At 30.1% G+C, this 18,393-nt stretch overlaps 1 protein-coding gene across 1 annotated transcript in view; it reads left to right on the forward strand.

The window, feature by feature from the left end:
* The window catches only part of Cad87A (cadherin 87A), a 233,733-nt gene that overhangs the window by 117,548 nt on the left and 97,792 nt on the right, over nucleotides 1–18,393 (forward strand). Inside the window, exon 2 of the mRNA XM_075361171.1 lies at nucleotides 16,820–16,890. Within this exon, the coding sequence (XP_075217286.1) occupies nucleotides 16,833–16,890 (58 nt within the window). The 5' untranslated portion in view covers nucleotides 16,820–16,832. The remainder of the gene's footprint in view (nucleotides 1–16,819; nucleotides 16,891–18,393) is intronic.

Genomic DNA, 18,393 nt, shown 5'->3' on the forward strand with positions numbered 1-18,393 from the left:
CTCTAGGCGTTAATCGTGGCCTTTCTGACTGAGATAAACTAAACTTTAAACATTTTAAGAGATTTTGTTAATTTAAAAGATAACTCAGGGATATCAGTTGATAAAGGATTAATAAAAAATCCTTGAAGGTAATAATAATTATAAATACTGATATACTACAGAAGTTAGCTTACCTATGTTTAAAAATTGTGTCATGTAATTATACATTTTCAATAATTACAGAAGGTGTCGTTCTGTAAAAACCATTAACCGTTACACGTATTGATAACATTAATAACCATCACACGTACGGATTAAATCAAGGCTACTTAAGGTTTTCAATGATTTGTTTGAACGGGGCATATAATGAAAAATATTCTAAATTTCAAGCTCTGCAAACATTGGGAAACTTCATCGTCAATGGTGACAGTTTTTTTATATAAACGAATTAGAAGTTAAATACTATATACTTGCGATCGTTAAAGACATCATCAAAATCAAATTTTAATATTTTATTTTACCAGTAACTCTGTATTGATTCATTTGAAAAAAAATGTATAAACTAATGTTAATTAAGGGGGATAAAATTTTTTTACAGAAAATATGCGTATTTTTTGCTGATACGGTAAAAGATTTCCTGTGATGAACACTGCGTCTTAATTTGACAATTTGTGATTAAAATGAAATTATTTGTTTTTGTTTTCTTAACCGAGTAAAAATCTCTCAGATATTTAATAACTATTTCAAATTAAAATTATACGTCTACGAGAAAATGTTTGTTTTTCATAATGTATCTATTCTCTCTTCGGGGTTTTCATTCCAGCAAGCTATTAAGTTTTTTTGATATTTATTTTTATTCATTTATTGGTAGTTTTGAACCTCTTTAATTTTGAACGTGTTTAATCATTTTTTTTACGATTTAGCCTTCTCAAATGAAAACATGTAATGATACACAACTTTATTTTTGGTCGGATTAAGAATTTTTAAATTCGTATTACCGTTTTAGAGTTTATTCATACGTATACATGAATTCGTAACTTTTTGCAATTAATCGACTTCTCTTCAACTTTACGTGTCGATGTTTTTTCAACTACTGTTTAAGGAAAAAAAGGATTTCTTGAAAGGGTGCAATTCTGGTCTGTACTACCAGTTTATTTAGAAGCTTATTTTTATAAAGTTATTTTGAAATTCCATTAAATTGTACATTTTTCTAATCGAAAGTAGTAATTTTTTTTCCACTAAAATTTTAACATCGTTTTAACTGTTAAAAGTTATTTTGATTTTTATAAAAATTTTAGTTTTGTTACAAACAAAAAGATAAATTTTTTCTTAAAAATTATTTTAACTAAAAAAAAATTAAATATGGTAATCGACTGCTAAAATTGGAGGGTCTGAAAGTATTTTTTTGGTAAACCCTACCGTGGCCCACAAAGATTTTTTATTCCATTACATCGGAAACAAAATGCAACTAATCTCAAAACAAAGCCAGACAGAAAAAGGATTGTAGGAAATATAGTTTAGGATGAAGAAACGTGTATCGTTTGGTTTTCGGCAATCATTTAATTAGAATTTTTCAACGAAATTTTGAAACGCTAGATTTGAACTATCTTTCACGGAAAATAGATCAAATTTTTTAATACAATTGTACTCTGCATGTAAGTAAAAATTACAGAAAAAGTTCCGTATAATACGATTTTTTTAACGCTACCTTAATAATATTAATTTAAAAGATAACTCATATTCGGAAAGAAACGTCTCTGTTCTAATGGTTAAACAAAAAAAAAAACAACACTTGTTTATTAGATAATATCCGTATCAGTTAGATCCTTATGCAATATAAGAATGTTCATATGAAAGTTTTCTGCATTCTGATTGTTGATTCTATAATCTAAATTAAAATAAAAGCAAACAAAAAAAGCAATCTTTTTACTTCCTTGTACGAAGTAAAGTAATAATTGTGATCGCGAAAAATTTCGGTTTTCAGATTTCAACGGAAACATCCATTTTGACCATCCCTGAATCCATTTTGACTAGTTTCGGTCTGACTTATGTATATACGTACGGATGTATTTCGCATAAATCAAAAACTGTTAACCGTAGAATGTTGAAATATTGGATTTAGGACTGTTGTAACATCTAGTTGTGCACCTCCTTTTTTGATTATAATCGATTTCACCAAAAATGTCCAAAAACGTCCGAAATCCAAAACATTTGGATTTTTTACTTTTTCTTAATTGCAGTAATAAGCCCTTATTGAAAGATTTTCAACGATATATCATAAATAGTACTTATTTTCATTGTTACCAGAGTTACAGCGAAATAAAATTTTAATTAATGAAATATTTGGTTCTTACAAGGGGAAGGCACATCGGTTCGAATCCGACTTCATTTACTTTTTTTTTAATTAAATATATTTATTTATTAATAATTATTAATCTCTGATTGTAAAAAAATGTGTATATGTAATTTAATAGGCGTACAAGGAAGTTATGTGATGTCCACATTAGATTTTTATTTTATAAAATCGTATTTTTTAAATGGTAAATTTCCGTTTTTATTAGTAAGAATTATGTAAAAATCTTTCCGAACAAAACGATATTATTTTCTATAGTATTGATCGCATAGACTAATCGCTTTTTAAAACGTTTTTAAGGTTATCTAAAAAATAACTCATGTTTAAAAATGGTAATCATCAGTGGTTAAAATCAAGTTAAAAATGTAGTAGATTTAGCGCCCCTCTATCAAGTTCTTTTCTTAATTAGACGAATAGTGATATTTACTTTTTTGTAAATCCTTTACTTTAATCTAAACTCTGTGCGCACTGTACTGGGTTCTATTCCGGGTAAATTCTGATATTTTGTTACTCCTTATTTCATCTTTTTCAAATAAACGTACGTAACCAAATTTGAGATTTGTTATTTTATTTCATTAATTCTTTTCTCTATCATCTCCTGGTTTCTGTCTTTCGTACCGGTTTCATAACACGTTTATAGGAAGTTCATAACAGTTTACTTTACCGGGTATATCTTTCGCAAGTGATGTAACCAACAAGTTGCACTCTGCTATTGATCTTTTTTCAACTTCTATCTACGTCTAAAATGTTCAACATTGAAACGCGCGTTGTAATATTATTTCGTATATTATCTCTCCCCTTTTTATTCTCTGAAGATAACGCGCAGTTTGGATCTTAATGCAGTCTGTTACTGAAGTCTCAGGAATTGTAACTGTATGTAATAGTACGAACGTATAATGTAAAAGTCACTTTAAACTTGTCGAAATGTTCCTTTGTTAATTAACTTCTTCTAATACATTGCATATTTTTATAATCTGTGTTTATCTCTTTTTTCGCGGGTACCTAAACGCGTAAAACATACAGAGTTGATATGTTTTTTAATCGAATTTATTTATTTATTTATTCAAATTATGTAATAAATTGCACATGTTTAAATGTATTGTTTTCCATTAGATGGAAAACTATTTCTTGACACTCGCCGATGTAAGTTAAATAACATAATCGGGTAACGTTTACAGTATAATACCATTTCAGAAGTCCCTATAAGTTAACTCATTCCATTTAAAAATTCAAGACAAAATCATTTACTTGGGAGGGCATAATACTAATTCGTAGCTGGGATTTAGGGTATTGCATGGTATCACCAAGCGGTGTTATGTTTGTATTACCGAACTTTTTTTAAGTTTTAAATTTTTTTCTATATATTTATCCCTTATGCTATTGATTACAAACTTTGTCGATCACCCACTTTTATAGGCTAATATACATGAACGATAATAATATTATATATATATATATATATATATATATATATATATATATATATATATATATATATATATATATATATATATATATATTTATTTATTTATTTATTTATTTATTTAAATCAGTCAATTTAGTTGTTACGTTAATAGATGTTACTTTACGAAGGTAAGGAGGAAAAAAGCAAAAGATTCTGTTTTAATTACTTTTGTATTTTTAAAAAAAATATAGACATTATTTACTATAATACTTTACAACAAAGATCTTATATCTTTGTTGAACATTACTTTAAAAATATCTAATTATTAAAAAAAAAAAAAAAAAAAAAAAAAAAAATTAGTAACGTAAAATATGTATAGAGATTTATACTTTTTTTTATAGTTACTTTTATAAAATAAGTAGTAATCAAACTGATCCGTAATTTGGGATATTTAATTTAATTTACGCGTAAAAATTCATAGTTACCTTTTTAATGTTCTAATTTAACTTTATTGTATTTATAAAAACCTAAATTACAGTTATTCATTTGGTTAGTACAAAAGTGTTTTTATTTTTTTCACATAATTAATTTTTTTTTTTAGTTTTGTCTTATCAGTTATATTAAACAATCAGGACCTCCTAGATAGGACCTTGAACAACGGAGTGAGAAAGCAAGTTTAAAACCGATTTTTGCGAACGTATCGCTTTATACTTCTTTGTATGGAACAAATAATTTTAACATTAGATTCAACCGTCATTTGAATGGTGAAGGTTATTGTAATCGGCCGGCCGAGGTGAACAGCTGTGCGTTTTTGTTTGTCACGAAGTGTAGATTCAAAAATTTCACGTAGTCGCTTAAATGTTAAAAGACTGATGATGATGATTTAATCAATTTCTCGGCTATATTCGTGACATGTTATTTGTTTCTTGGTTTATTGTTATTATCCTCTATTTTTTGTTATTAAGTGCTGCTATTGGAAGAATCACCTCTCGTGAATTTTTTAAGGATATTTCAACTCTATGAGTAAGCTAAAAAAAAAAAGTTTCAATGTAAAAATTTGTTTTGGATTTATTCAACATTTTACTATAAATAAATTCTTAATCGCCAATATTCTCATTTAATTAAATTAAATTCGTATTTGAATTTTTTAACCCCGGAAGTTAACATCGCGTATGAATGTTCTGCAGTTACTAGTTTAATTTGTAAAAGGTATGATTGTTTATTAAAAGAAAGTGTTGTGATCGCGAAAAATTTCGGTTATAAGATTTCAGTGGATATATCTATTTTGACCATCCCTGAATCCATTTTGACTAGTTTCGGCGTGACATCTGTACGTACGTATGTATCCCGCAAACCTCAAAAATGATTAGCCGTAGGGTTTTGAAATTTTGGATTTAGAACTGTTGTAACATATAGTAATGCACATACCCTTTTAATTGCAATCGACTTGACCAAAAATGCCCTAAATCCCAAAAAAAAAAAATGCTTATTTGATTTTTTCTAACTGCAGTAATAAGCCCTGATATTAAGAGCTTTTCAACAATATATCATAAGTGGTACTTGTTTTCATTGGTTCCAGAATTATAGACGTATAACATTTTAATTAATGAAATATTTGGATTCTACAACGGGAAGACACATCGGTTCGAATTCGACTTCATTTCCTTTGTTTAATTTAAATATATTTATTTATTAATAATTATTAACCTCTGATTAGGGAAACAAATTACAATAAATAATAATGAAATATATATATACAATTTAATAGGCGTACAAGGAAGTCATGTGACGTCCACGCCAGACTTTTTTTATTTGTGTTATTGTTACTGTTTATGGCTCTTCATCCTTGCCTACAAACTGGATCCTCTGAAATTATAACCTTTTTTTTAATGGGAGTTTGTTAATATGATTGAAACCACTAGTACGTTTGATGAAACACCAATTATTTTTTCAAACGTATTCTTCCACTGTTTCTTCTAACATTGTTAGAAGAAAGAAAATAAGAATAAATCAAAGGTTTGAAACTGAGATCCAAGAGGAAAAGAGGATAAAGTGGAATTGATCATTAAAACGAGAACATGAAATGCCAAAAGTTGCAGAATTTTGCTATTTATTGAGTACAATTACAAAAGACGGAACAAGGAAGGCAAATGTTAAAAATTTGTAAATTAAGTAACTGTTATTAAAATAAGAGTTGTCGCATTGAATAATTAGAAGAAAGTTTGGGGTTGAAAACTAGGTCGACTGATGGGCTGGAAGTAAGGATAATTTGTTAATGGAGGACTTTGTAAAAGGTTAAAAATGTAGGGAATACAAAGATACGGTACAGAATAGTGTTCCAGGTCGTACTAAAAAAGGAGGTAATTCAGAATATAGGATTTTGTGTATATATTTTATATATGTTAGATAAGCAACGAACAGAAAGGAATGGAAAGCGTGAGTCACCATATGATAAATTCCAGTATTGTTGTAGCTACATAATCAGCAATGTTTTGATTATGTACTAAGCGTATGCTAAGAACATGACTGTAGTAATAGTAATTGTAAACGATAAGATATTTAAAGTAAAATTATTTAACGCAGTCGAGCGCGCGCACTGTACGAGTTCGTTACTTTTTTATATCGGGTTTAAAGGCTTTGTACATCGGGAGATAGTGAAAAATAAATTACTAATTTAAATGCAATGCGGGAGAAATTCGCTGTTGATATCATCGACTGTGTTCATAAACTAGATTCTAGTCATGAGTTATCTGTCCGGACCGGGTAACTACAACGTGCTGTATAGAAGGCGGCAAGGTATACTACACGGAGAAAGGATTTTACGGACGTACAGGCAGGCCAAAGGTCTACCAGGTTCATTGACCAAGCGGGAGGCGACATCGCATCTTGTGACGTCACTGTACGGTACTCGAATAAGGAGGCCCTCGCCCGGTTAACCTTACCGCCCTCTTCATCGGTCGGACAATGGAAGTCGTTTTCAGAAGTATGGACTATGTAGCCGGTCTTGGAGGAGGGTGGGGATAAGTTAATTTAATATTCGTTGTTCCGGTTATATGTGACATTTGTTTCGTTTTGCCTTCTCATGTTTACTCTAGTTTTTATGGCTAAGCTCCGTAAAATATCGTTTACGTTCTCTTTTGTATCTCCTTAATAATATCTATCTGCAGTTACCTCTAACCTGATTGTTATTTAGCGTCTATTTGCGCTACTGTCTATTCAAATTTAAAAGTTTCAGTCGAACGAACTTCATTTTAAATTATAAATGAATTCTTTAACAAATCGTAGTTGTAGATTATAAAAACATTTCGTATTTATTCAGATCCAATCCTATATAATTAATGGGCGTAATTTTATTGTCTGATATTTTATTTTTCTAAAATTTGAGAGCGATCATGTGGAATACTTTGAGAAAAAGCCTTACCAGATTCATCTTTTACTTATAATGCATCCGGTTTGGCTTGTTCTGTGTATTGCTACTAACAACTCGAATTTGAATCCTATATTCAGACAAGTAACTGTGCAAATTTTTCATTTCTATTCTGTGTTTTATTTTCTTTCTGTTCAGTACTGTATTGTGTTTAAGAACACTTTGATAATCCATTAAAAAAGTTCGGATACCTTTTTTCGATTTTTAAATTTATCTTTAACATTTAATGTAATATATTTCATTTATTTCCAGCTCGATCTTGAATTTGTAAATCCTTGTAACGTGGACCTTTGTAAACTTTTGTTGCTATGAATTATTATTTTAGTTATGTCAGTAGTAGCGTTCCTGATGAAACTACATTGTTATCCGGTTTATCTACTTTGTAATAACTTTTCCTGTTTAGTCTCCGGGAATCACCGTCAGGTATTAAATCAGAGGATGATATGTATGAGTGTAAGTGAAGTGTAGTCTTGTACAGTCTCAGGTCGACCATTTCTGAGATGTGTGGTTAATTGAAACGTAACCGCCAAAGAACGCCGGTATCAAATCCGTATAAATGTAAACTGCCTTTACTAGGATTTGAACGTTGGAACACTCGACTTCGAAATCAGCTGATTTACAAAGACGCGTTCACCATTAGACCAACCCGGTGGATACTTTGTAATAATTTTTTTTTGTTCGTCCTTCGGGACCATCGTTATGTATTGCTTCAGAGGATGAGATGGATGACAATGTAGCGTGTGAAAATTCCATGCCTGACCGGGATTCGAACCCGGGACCTCCGAATGAAATTATTACTTTTTAATAACTTACTGAACTTCATCCACACTCTTCTAGAAACATCTACTCGAAATTAACTACGTATTAGGTTAGGTTATATTTTTTTCTATTTGTTACGTTCTAGGTTAACTAATCGTAAACAATTAATCGTAAACATTTTTTGTTCTGTCTTTAAAAGTTACATTATATATTTGTCCCGATAGTAATTAAATTATAATTTCATGCGTTTCTATTTACTAATTATTGTCACTGTTAAAAAAATGAAAAAGTAGCCATTCGTTGCTAAGAAGTATAATAATATTCACTTCCTTTCGAAGCAAATAGTAGTTTTCGCAGCATAATATATTTTAGCATTACGCAACATATTATTTCAACTTATAACAAACGACCTCAATTTCCGTTGCCATTTTAAATCAACTACCCTTAAAGATTTTTCCACAAATTTATTTAAATTTAACTTTAAAACGTTTAAATAATATAATTAAATGAACTTTAAACATCTACCCATATTTTTAACGTATATTTAAATACGTGCTCATACGTTTTTATATTAACGTCTTCAAAGTTGTTGTTTTATTCTGTTCAAATTTTTATTTTTATTCACGTAGCTCTGCCACTATTATTTCATATAATTATATTTTAATTTATTAATATCTAATTTAACTACGTCACCCTGTTTATTAGGCTTTCGTTTTTATAATTCTGTTCTGATAGAGATTCTCCGACCGTTTTACTTGATTCTTCCCGGTAAATTCCAAAAACATTTTTTTTTTGTTATATATATAAAATTTAATTATCAAATATTTACTTATTTTTTGGAAAAATTTGTAAATTTTGAACGATTGTACATTATTTACATTTTAGCTAACCTTATGATAAAAACTATTTATTTTTAATTTGAACTTAACATTTTTTGTTACACTTTAAGGTAGACACGTGATAATAAATTTGATTGAATAAATGCACAGGAAAACGGCAAGTTACACACAAAAGACATTACCAATAATCGATATAAACATTACCATTAAAACTATGATACTGTATAAATAAATCTTTTCCTTTGTATTTTTAATTTTAATTACCGTACTGTTATTTTTAAAAGTCCGCCATCTTTCTTTTTTGTATTTGTTAGAATTGCAATTTTAAACGAGTATGATTTTACGATTATTTTAACAGAGTAGTTATAATTTTTAATAAAAGAATTTATTAGCGCGATTATCGCTCGTTCCGGCAAATTAAGCCAAAGAATCTCTTACTTTTGTGTTTTATTGCTGATGAATGAGTAGCGTTTGATTACGACCATTAAAGTTCATATTTTTATTACATAATGTACGATTTAAAAAAAAAAATCGTTAAAAAATGGAATAAAATTACGCGTTAAAAAAAACAAAACTTATCCTTAACGAAATATTATATTAAACATTTAAGACAAAACTAATTTAAAGCAATAATGCAAATAGTAGTAGACACCCGATTAAAATATAAATTGAAATAAGAATAAAATAAAACTGATGAATGTTCTTACAAATATTTGAACGCTCTGCAATAAACGAAAATCGGGAAGAAGAAAATGTTTTATATTCGGATAGAGAGTACCTCAGTTCTCTAAAAACTCATTTAAAACTGAGTTCGACGGTTATGAAACTGAAGAAATAGTAAGTTGGAGCGTGTAGATCTAGAACGAACATCGTAACATAAGTGAAAACACGAAAGTAATCGGACCAAGCTCGTCGAATAGTTAAATTAGAGGCAAGATGCGAAATGGAAAGGGGAAAAGCATTATCTGCGGCTAGTTTTTCAGCCGATTGAGCCTTTTAAAATTAAGTTGTAATATGCTTGTCGCATGAGAAAAAAGATATAGAACGTATGGAATAATTCAGATTTCTCTGTATCGCTTAACTCGACAGCCAGATTGAGATATTCACAGAACGGAAGCCGAAGTTAGAAATAAAAAGCGTTCTAAAATCCTCTGAAAGGTAAGGAGGCGGCGAAGTCTCGAAAGGCAGTCGATTGGATGGCAGCAAACACTCGGATTATAAAAATATTTGTCAGTTTAACGGAACAAATCTCAATTCACAAGGAATCATAAGTTTCTAACACAGTTCTTGTAAACTAATTCGCATTCGCAAATTTGGAGTCCCGAAACAGTAAAATATCTAGATAATTCAGCCAAAAATTAAAACATTGATTTGTATACTTCTTACCTTCAGGTTTTGGAGAAAGAAAAAAACGATAGAAGAGAGAAATGATATGCGGTTTTAGTACTAGTACAGTGACTGCGCTTGAATTATTCTATCGAGCGGTTTGAAAATTTTCTGTGTTAAGACACAAAACCGGCTAAGTATTTAACAGATATTAACATGTTATTTAAGATCGCATGCGTACTTATATTGTATATTCCTTTTACAAGCAGTGATACGGTAAGTATCGTCAGATAATGAAACATTTAAAAAGTTTACAATAAGAATAAATTTTATTTAATCGTTTATTTTGTTTAAAGTTTATCAGAATACCCATCTACTAGAGGGCGTCAATTTCACGAAAAGTCAAATAACGATGATTATTTCAATCCCAGCATTCTCCTTCCGAGTACGGTTCACATGTTATTTTCTTATTTTAAGTTTCATAAACTTACATTGACAGTTTGCTTCTTTTTTTTTATTGAATGGTTCCGTTGTAATGTAAATGCACTTATTGAAATATAAAACAAAACCTCAATACATATATGACGTATGTTCAATAATCCAATGAAAATATAAGTTTGTTCAACACGTGTGGGTCCGGCCAGCAATAAAAAAAAACAAAAAAAGCAATAAGGCTTAGTCTGCATTATTTTATATCAGATTCTTTTGATCCAACACATCACACAATCCGCGTTTATCCATAAATAATTAGAAAAAATATCTTTGCTTAATTTATCTTTACTCAAATGGAAGATAGCTTCAAGTACTCTTCCAGGTGGTAATCGGTACAGCTCATTACGCACTATGGAATCATTTTCCGGGGACTTAGTTGGGAGGGACCAAAAATGAAAAATCAGGATAGGAAATCAAATCGGCAACACAGAATTTCTCAGATTAGCGTAAATGTCAGTAGAATGGACGTCGAGGAAAAGTTATTAACAAATATGTAGTTTTTAACTACAATATGTAGTTATTAACAAATATTTAAAAAATAAAAACAGAATAAAATATAGTAGTGGGTTCATCATTTATCGGAAGAACTCCGAAAAAAGGAATGTTTACAGTACTTTATTTACATGCAAAACAATAAGAAGATACGTTTTTTTAAATATGTAAGAATGCCTATAAAAAATCATTTGATAATTTGTTAAATTTCATCGAGATCGTGAGTAAGTGGCAAAGATAAGGATTTTAGTTATTGCAGTTCACCTGAAGAAAAGTAAGCGATGCAATCCACTGGACGTTCTTCGCGTCGCTTCTGACTCTGACCTAGTGCGCATGCGCTCAAATTTACCTTTGAGTTTAATGGTTACTGTTAACTTGGTCGCCTAACGCGTAGCGAGCCACGCTAAGGTCTTCGGGAGATGTAACCGATTGTACGCAAGGTCGTAAATTAACGCTACATTTCATCAATTTGGCGTTGATCAGCTTAAAAATGCGGTGTAACAAAAATTTATTTTTCTCTAGAGGTAACTAACTATCCGAAGATCCAGGTGAATCACCGCTCTGATCCGTTACCGTACAGTCGGACCTCTACGGGAACTTGTTATGGAATGTTCCATATCAAATAAACGTTAACGAATACTTGAGATATATGTAAAAATAAACATTTTTATTTGGTGGGGAGTGTTGATTATTATTTTCTAGATTTCAAATAGGTTTTACAGGCAGTTTTCTGCAATCAGTGTATTTGCGTGTAAAATAATTTGTTTAAAATAATTACGCGTATATTTGTATGTTTAAAATTTGGTATTGATGTCCTGGCTCGTAACTGGTTTTATTTATAGCAAATTTGTTTGCCTGTAGTGTTGAAATGTTTTCATTTTACCTGTGGATGGTAGGGGTATTTGTGGTCCTTGCGTAGGGTACGCCCACGGTGCTGCTGTCTGAAATAGTAATTATTGTGTTTGTCTGAGTCGGGTATAAAATAAAAATAAATCTACTTCTGTCATTATAAGTTACCATCTTGTTTATATTACTTTTTTTTCTCAAGTTCACCTTTCTTATGCTATCGTATTATTATTCAGCAAGAGATAGGTCGTTCTGGTTAATGGCGACTAACCCTAATTAGTATTATTTGTGTTCCTCTCTGGTAATGTTAATTATTTTCGTTTTACTTCTTTTGTTATAATGTTTTTTACAGAATTGAATTTAACGTCGATATAAACTATTGTGTTGTACACGGATGTGATTATGAAGTAAATTAGTCGTTACATCGTGATTTTACAATTTAAAGAGCGAAGAAAAATGCCAATTATTTTGGTTACACAACTATTAACCGCGATTAAGTTAGCATTAGTAATAAAGATTACACTGCTATTTCAAGTGACGTCGAATCGTCAATTCAGACTGTGAAATGAAGACTTTCCATTATTATTATTTAATTTTTTGTCAATATAAAGTAAATTATATGATGTAGAATATCTCTGTATTTATTTCTAATGGATTCTTCTTTATCCTACCAGCGTGTTTAACATTTTTGTTTTTTTAAATTTTAAGACCCCATTTTTCCGTAAAAAGAGTCAAATTCATGTTGCTGTCTGTTGTAAAGAAGTAGTAGACTAGTTTTACAATACAGTAAAATCTCCCCAAAACGGAATCTGACGGGACCGAGTAAGAATTCCGTTTTGAAGGGGTTTCCGTCTTGCAGAGTTTTAAAAAATCGAGCTAATTTATCTTAAGGTCCTGAGCTATCAGTTATACAAATGTAAAATGAAGTTAGACAAGAATAAATGTTTGGAATAATCCGGAAATTATACTGCATATAGAGAACATTAATTTTCAAAAAAATGTTCACTTACTCTAAGAGGATGTTTTTTATTTTAGTGCTAGTAATTTTTCAATTAAAAGTTACGTTTAGTTAGAAGAAATATTCTTAGCATAAAACACAACACGATTTAACACTAATTCTAAAATAAAATCAGTTTCTAAAATAATCAAATACAGTTTTGTTTTGGTAACTTACCCTTGGAATTTTCGCTTTCGATAATCATACACTTTAATTCAAGTATGCGCTTCAGTAATACAAGTAATTAAAAAAAAATTCACTTAGCCTAAAATACAGCATGATTTAACACTAATTTTAAAATAAAATAATTTTCTAAAGTAGTCAAGTAGTTTTCTGTTTCAATAATTTACTCTTGGAATTTTCGTTTTCGATATTATTTCTAGCGGTTAACATATTCTATCACAAATCATCGCTGTTATACGAATCGCGAATTCTTCCAGCTGTGCTACCATACCCAGTGTTTCTCGGATACTGTTAATTTCGTTTCCTGTGTCTTCTTCTTCTTCCGAACTTTCGTTAATCTTGCTAGTTTCAGACAAAATAATTTCATCTACATTCTGAAATCCTTCTTCGGTTACCAAATCACTATCAATACCACGTAAAATTCAGCATGGACCGATGTTTGACCGCTTTCTTGCAACAGAAATTGAAATTCACGCAATATTGTTGAATTGCGCAAAGTATTACAGTATCGGGAACATACTCATTATCCGTTTCCGTGTAGGAACCGGCTTCTTTAAACGCATTTTTAACACAGTTATTTGTAATCTGTTTGCACAATAAAGAGAACCTCCTTAGTGCATCCAGAACAGTAATTTTATGCGTCAGTTTTTGAACAGATGAACTTGAATTCATATTGGCGACTTGCGACTGCAGAATGTGTTTTTTCGATAATGAATTTTTATGTTTTTAATAACCCCCTGATCAATCGGTTGAGTTAGACTAGTTATGTTTGGAGGAAAGAACACAAGTTTTATATTAGAATAATTTTCATAAAGGTGACACGACGCATTGTCTAAAACCAGTAGAATATTTCTGTTTTCACTAACCATTCTTTCATTTAAATTATATAGCCATTTTTCCATTATGTTAGACGTCATCCAAGGCTTTTCATTTGCGTACTATTCCAGTGGTAACAACGAAATTTTTGAAACAGCGAGGCTTCCAAGATTTACCTATCACCAACGGGTTAAGTAACGTGCCATCCGCAAAACCGCACACCAGAACGGCCAGTCTTTCTTTGGATTGTTTGCCTTCAATATTCTTATCACTTTTGAAACACAGCGTTTTGTTTGGTAAAGCTCGAAAAAATAAACCGGTTTCATCGCAATTACCAATATTTTTTGGTTCGTAACCTATGGTTATTTCTTTAATTTTATTTTTCCAGTCGATAACTATTTCTTTGTCTTCATCTTTAACCTTACCTGAAATTTGATTGTAAGAAGTAGAATGCCTCACACGACATTTTTCTAGCCATCCGTTAGAAGCGTTAATGTAGTAACTCCTAACTTATCAGCTGTTTCTTTCGTCTGTTGTTGCAGGATAGGTCCCGAAATAAGAAGATTTTTGATCTTGCATGTGTGAACCATTTAAATAAAATTGAATTTATTTCTTCATTTTTGCTTTTAATCTGCCGTCTACTATTAGCATTCCTTTCACCTTTCTACCATTCTTCCTTGATTTTATCTTAATTTTTTTAAACTGTCGTAAATTACGATCAAAATTATAAAAGAAGAAAAACGCACGTAACTAAAACTAAAATAAGTTAGTTTTTATAGTGATAGATTAAATTCAAAATAAAGGGACGTAGGTACTGTATTTAAACTTTCTTCTTTCTTTTTTCCTGTTTAGCCTCCGGTAATTACCGTTCAGATAATAAATCAGAGGATGAATGAAGATGATATATGAGTGTAAATGAACTGTAGTCTTGCAGTTCGACCATTCTTGAGATGTGTGGTTAATTGAAACCCAACCACCAAAGAACACCGGTATCCACGATCTAATATTCAAATCCGTGTAAAAATTACTGATTTTACTAGGACTTCAACGCTGGAACTCTCGACATCCAAATCAGAGACGCGCTCACCACTAGACCAACCCGATGGGTTACTGTATTTAAACTGTCAACAGATAACAGAACATAAAACCGTAACAAACAATTTACTTCTACGACAAAATGAAAATTATACTGCTACGTACCACGGTGTTCAAGCACTGAATAAATTATTCTCAGAACCGTACATGGATTGTTTACATAAGATACTGCCCGTTATCAAATTTTATTAATGACCGTCGGCTTATATGCCGGAAGTTTGGAGCCAAGAATGTGATTGCGTATAATTAGGTAAACAACAGTACTGTACTATTATACAGTAATAATCAGCTACTGGATTTCTAATTTGCAAATCGTGGGAATATAGTCTTTTTTTTAATTTCCTTTCAGTCTTATGGGGCAAGAATATTACGTAAAATCTGTTTCCTTTCCGTTTCCGTGTTGCCGAGTTTTCCGTCTTCAAGAGATTAATTTCTATAAAAATATATCGGCACTTGGGAAACAGTACATTTTTAAGAGGTTTCCTTTTTTTGGAGGTTCCGTTTTGTAAAGGGTTCTCTGTATATGAAATTTGATGTGCGATCAGATTACGTTGTACATAAAGGAAAACAAATTAGGATGTTCAAATTTTCTTTGTTTCAAAATTTGTAAGAAGTATGGAATTAAGAGAAAGAATTTTCATTCTGAGAATGTTTATTTATTCATTTATTCAGGCCGTTGTCAAATTACAGTCATTTTTTATGACGAGGAAGTGAATTTTGTTATATTTGAGAAATTCTAAGTCTGAATCCTATTTAAATCCAGAACCATTTGGATGAAAGGTAGAGACGCTACTATATTGTCATAGAAAAAATGCTACTACAGGTAGAGATGCTACTATGTTGTTTTGTTATCGATTATGATATCAAAGTAAATATTTTTGTCTGAATATTATGATTAGTTCAGGCCATGAAATGTGAAAAAAAAATTAATATTTCTAGGCTAGCAGAACCTAGTATCTGTACCAAGTATCTGTAAGTAAACTTTTTCACCCCAAATTTTCTTTTCTGCTCAACCCTGAAATTGGAGAAATTGATGCTTTTTTCTTTGTTGTAATAAATAAAAGTTTTTATAAAAACCTACGATTTGTAATGTTCATGATATGATAGCACTTTAGTGATTATTAATCTTGATATGGTTACTTTTATTCATCTTCTGTTATTGTTGCTGAATGTAATAAAATACAAAAAACAATTTGCATCATTTAAAATAAGATTTACTTAATTTTGTATTTGTAATAATTTTAAAATGTAACGAAATTGAAAAGTTTTAAAATATTTTATTTTATATACTCTATGTAATTCTATACTGGTATTTCAGTTCAGATATTTTCTGCTAAAAATTTGTTTCATTATATTGTGATGTAAAGTAATAATAAAGCGATGTTGTGATGTAAAGTAGTATGTATGAAATGTGAGAAGTGAATGTTCACACAGACTTATTATGAAAAAATTGTTGTGGTTTTTGTATAGCTGATGGTCATTTATTTGTAGTTTGAAGTTTGAAGTTTTTGTTTTATGTTTGTGGTTGTGACCTCGTAGTTGTTCTTCCTCTGTAAATCTTCACATCAGTACTCTCCTGAATTTTTTAATCTAATTAATATTTATATATAAAAAATTAAACAAAGTATGTATACGTATATAAATATATCATTTTAAAAGTAAATGAATCAGTAATTTGTAGTTGTGTGTGTTTTTCTTTGTTGCTTTGTGTTAATTAGTGTTTTTGCTTATTATTTTTATAAATTTTTATATATTTAAAAAACATGCATGCTGAGAGTTCTTTCTATTGATGAAGTATTGTTTGTTGCAGTTGAGACACAGGAATGGATCGAGCAGTCCTGTGTGTAATGGCTGGACTTCTTTCCATTCTAGCTCAGAGAGGTAAATTTTACATTTCAGTCTTGTAATATTTATAATTATCAGTACAATAATTATTTGAGCGCTAAATCTAATTTATTATTAAATTTATTTGTTAGAATTCAGCAAACCTTGATCGCATTTGCCTTCTGTATCGTTCTTCTGAGTATGTGGGTGCATGCACCTCACACATTCCCCAGCACATGCACAAACACCAGTAGTAGCAGATCATATAATGATTTCTTACCAGAATTAAAAAATAATTGTCAGTAAGAATGAAATATACCTGTTCTGAAAATAAATCAAACAAGAAATTGGTAGTATAGATGAAATAAAATGTTTCTGATTCCAAGCAAAATAAGTTAAAGTAAAAAAAGGAATAGTTCCTTATTTTTTAAAATAAATGCACATTTAATGAAGCATCTATTAAAAAAATGTACTTTTACATTGGAAATAATATTATCTATGGTAATATAAATGAAATAGTTGTGAAATAAATTGGATGATGTAGGACAGAACCAAGGATGGTGCAAGAGAGAGAGAGAGAGAGATTGAATTGATGAAATGATACTGTTTCAACAAATCTATCCGTTTAATGTTTAAAAGGAAACAAACTCTGAAGTATAAAAGAAAATAAAAACTTCTCAAAAAGCAAATAACTAAAAAAAAGTAATTAAATATAAATATTAAATTTATGAGTAAGTTTTTAAGTTTTTATAATGTAACATCTTTTTCTTTTTAGTATTTCATTAGTGTTCTCATATTGTTTAACGTATTCATTTTAATATATTTGGATCATGTTTATGTTTATTTTTTAACTTCTTATACTAGAATTTTTGTGTTCTCAAGCTAAAAAAAATTTGTAAAATAAATACTTTTATAAGCATTTCATATTCATTGTTCAATATTTTACTTTGGAGAAGCGAATCTAAATTGATTCCTCCTGCAGTGTTACTACTTCTGCTCCTAACTCCATGGTAGTGGCAGCTGCACCACTATATCCTACCTTACTGTCAGCTAGTGAGGCTGATGACCAAATTTCTATAGTATCTGTCCAAAAAAGAAGGGATCATGAAGAAAAACAAAGGAAGGGTAGAGGATGAGACTATCATCCAAAGAGATTTCCTACAATTGTAGGAAATCGTAACAGAACAAATATAAGTTATTACATTAATATCTTCTGCTAGTAATCAAGCATGGTTACCTCACATGTACTTACAATATTTTAGCACCCTCCAGTTCAATGGAACTAATGTCTTATTCTAAATGAATGATAAGTACCTAGAGTTTTTTGAAATTTAATCAGCCTTGTTTGATTCTTAATCTTGAATTTTGTTGAAATCCTCTTCACACTTTTATATTTTTCTGATGATCGATCCACAGAATTTGCAGCTAAACTTAGATTTTTGATATGTACATAGCCTGTTTGTTTATTGTACATTAAAAAAAAATTATTGTAATTTCATTGCAGTATCAATTTTATGATCGTTTGCAGTATAGTATACTGGTTCCCCAAAAGTGGAGCTG

The sequence above is a fragment of the Lycorma delicatula genome, chromosome 3 (assembly GCF_047948215.1).
Source record: "Lycorma delicatula isolate Av1 chromosome 3, ASM4794821v1, whole genome shotgun sequence".
NCBI classification, from domain to species: domain Eukaryota; kingdom Metazoa; phylum Arthropoda; class Insecta; order Hemiptera; family Fulgoridae; genus Lycorma; species Lycorma delicatula.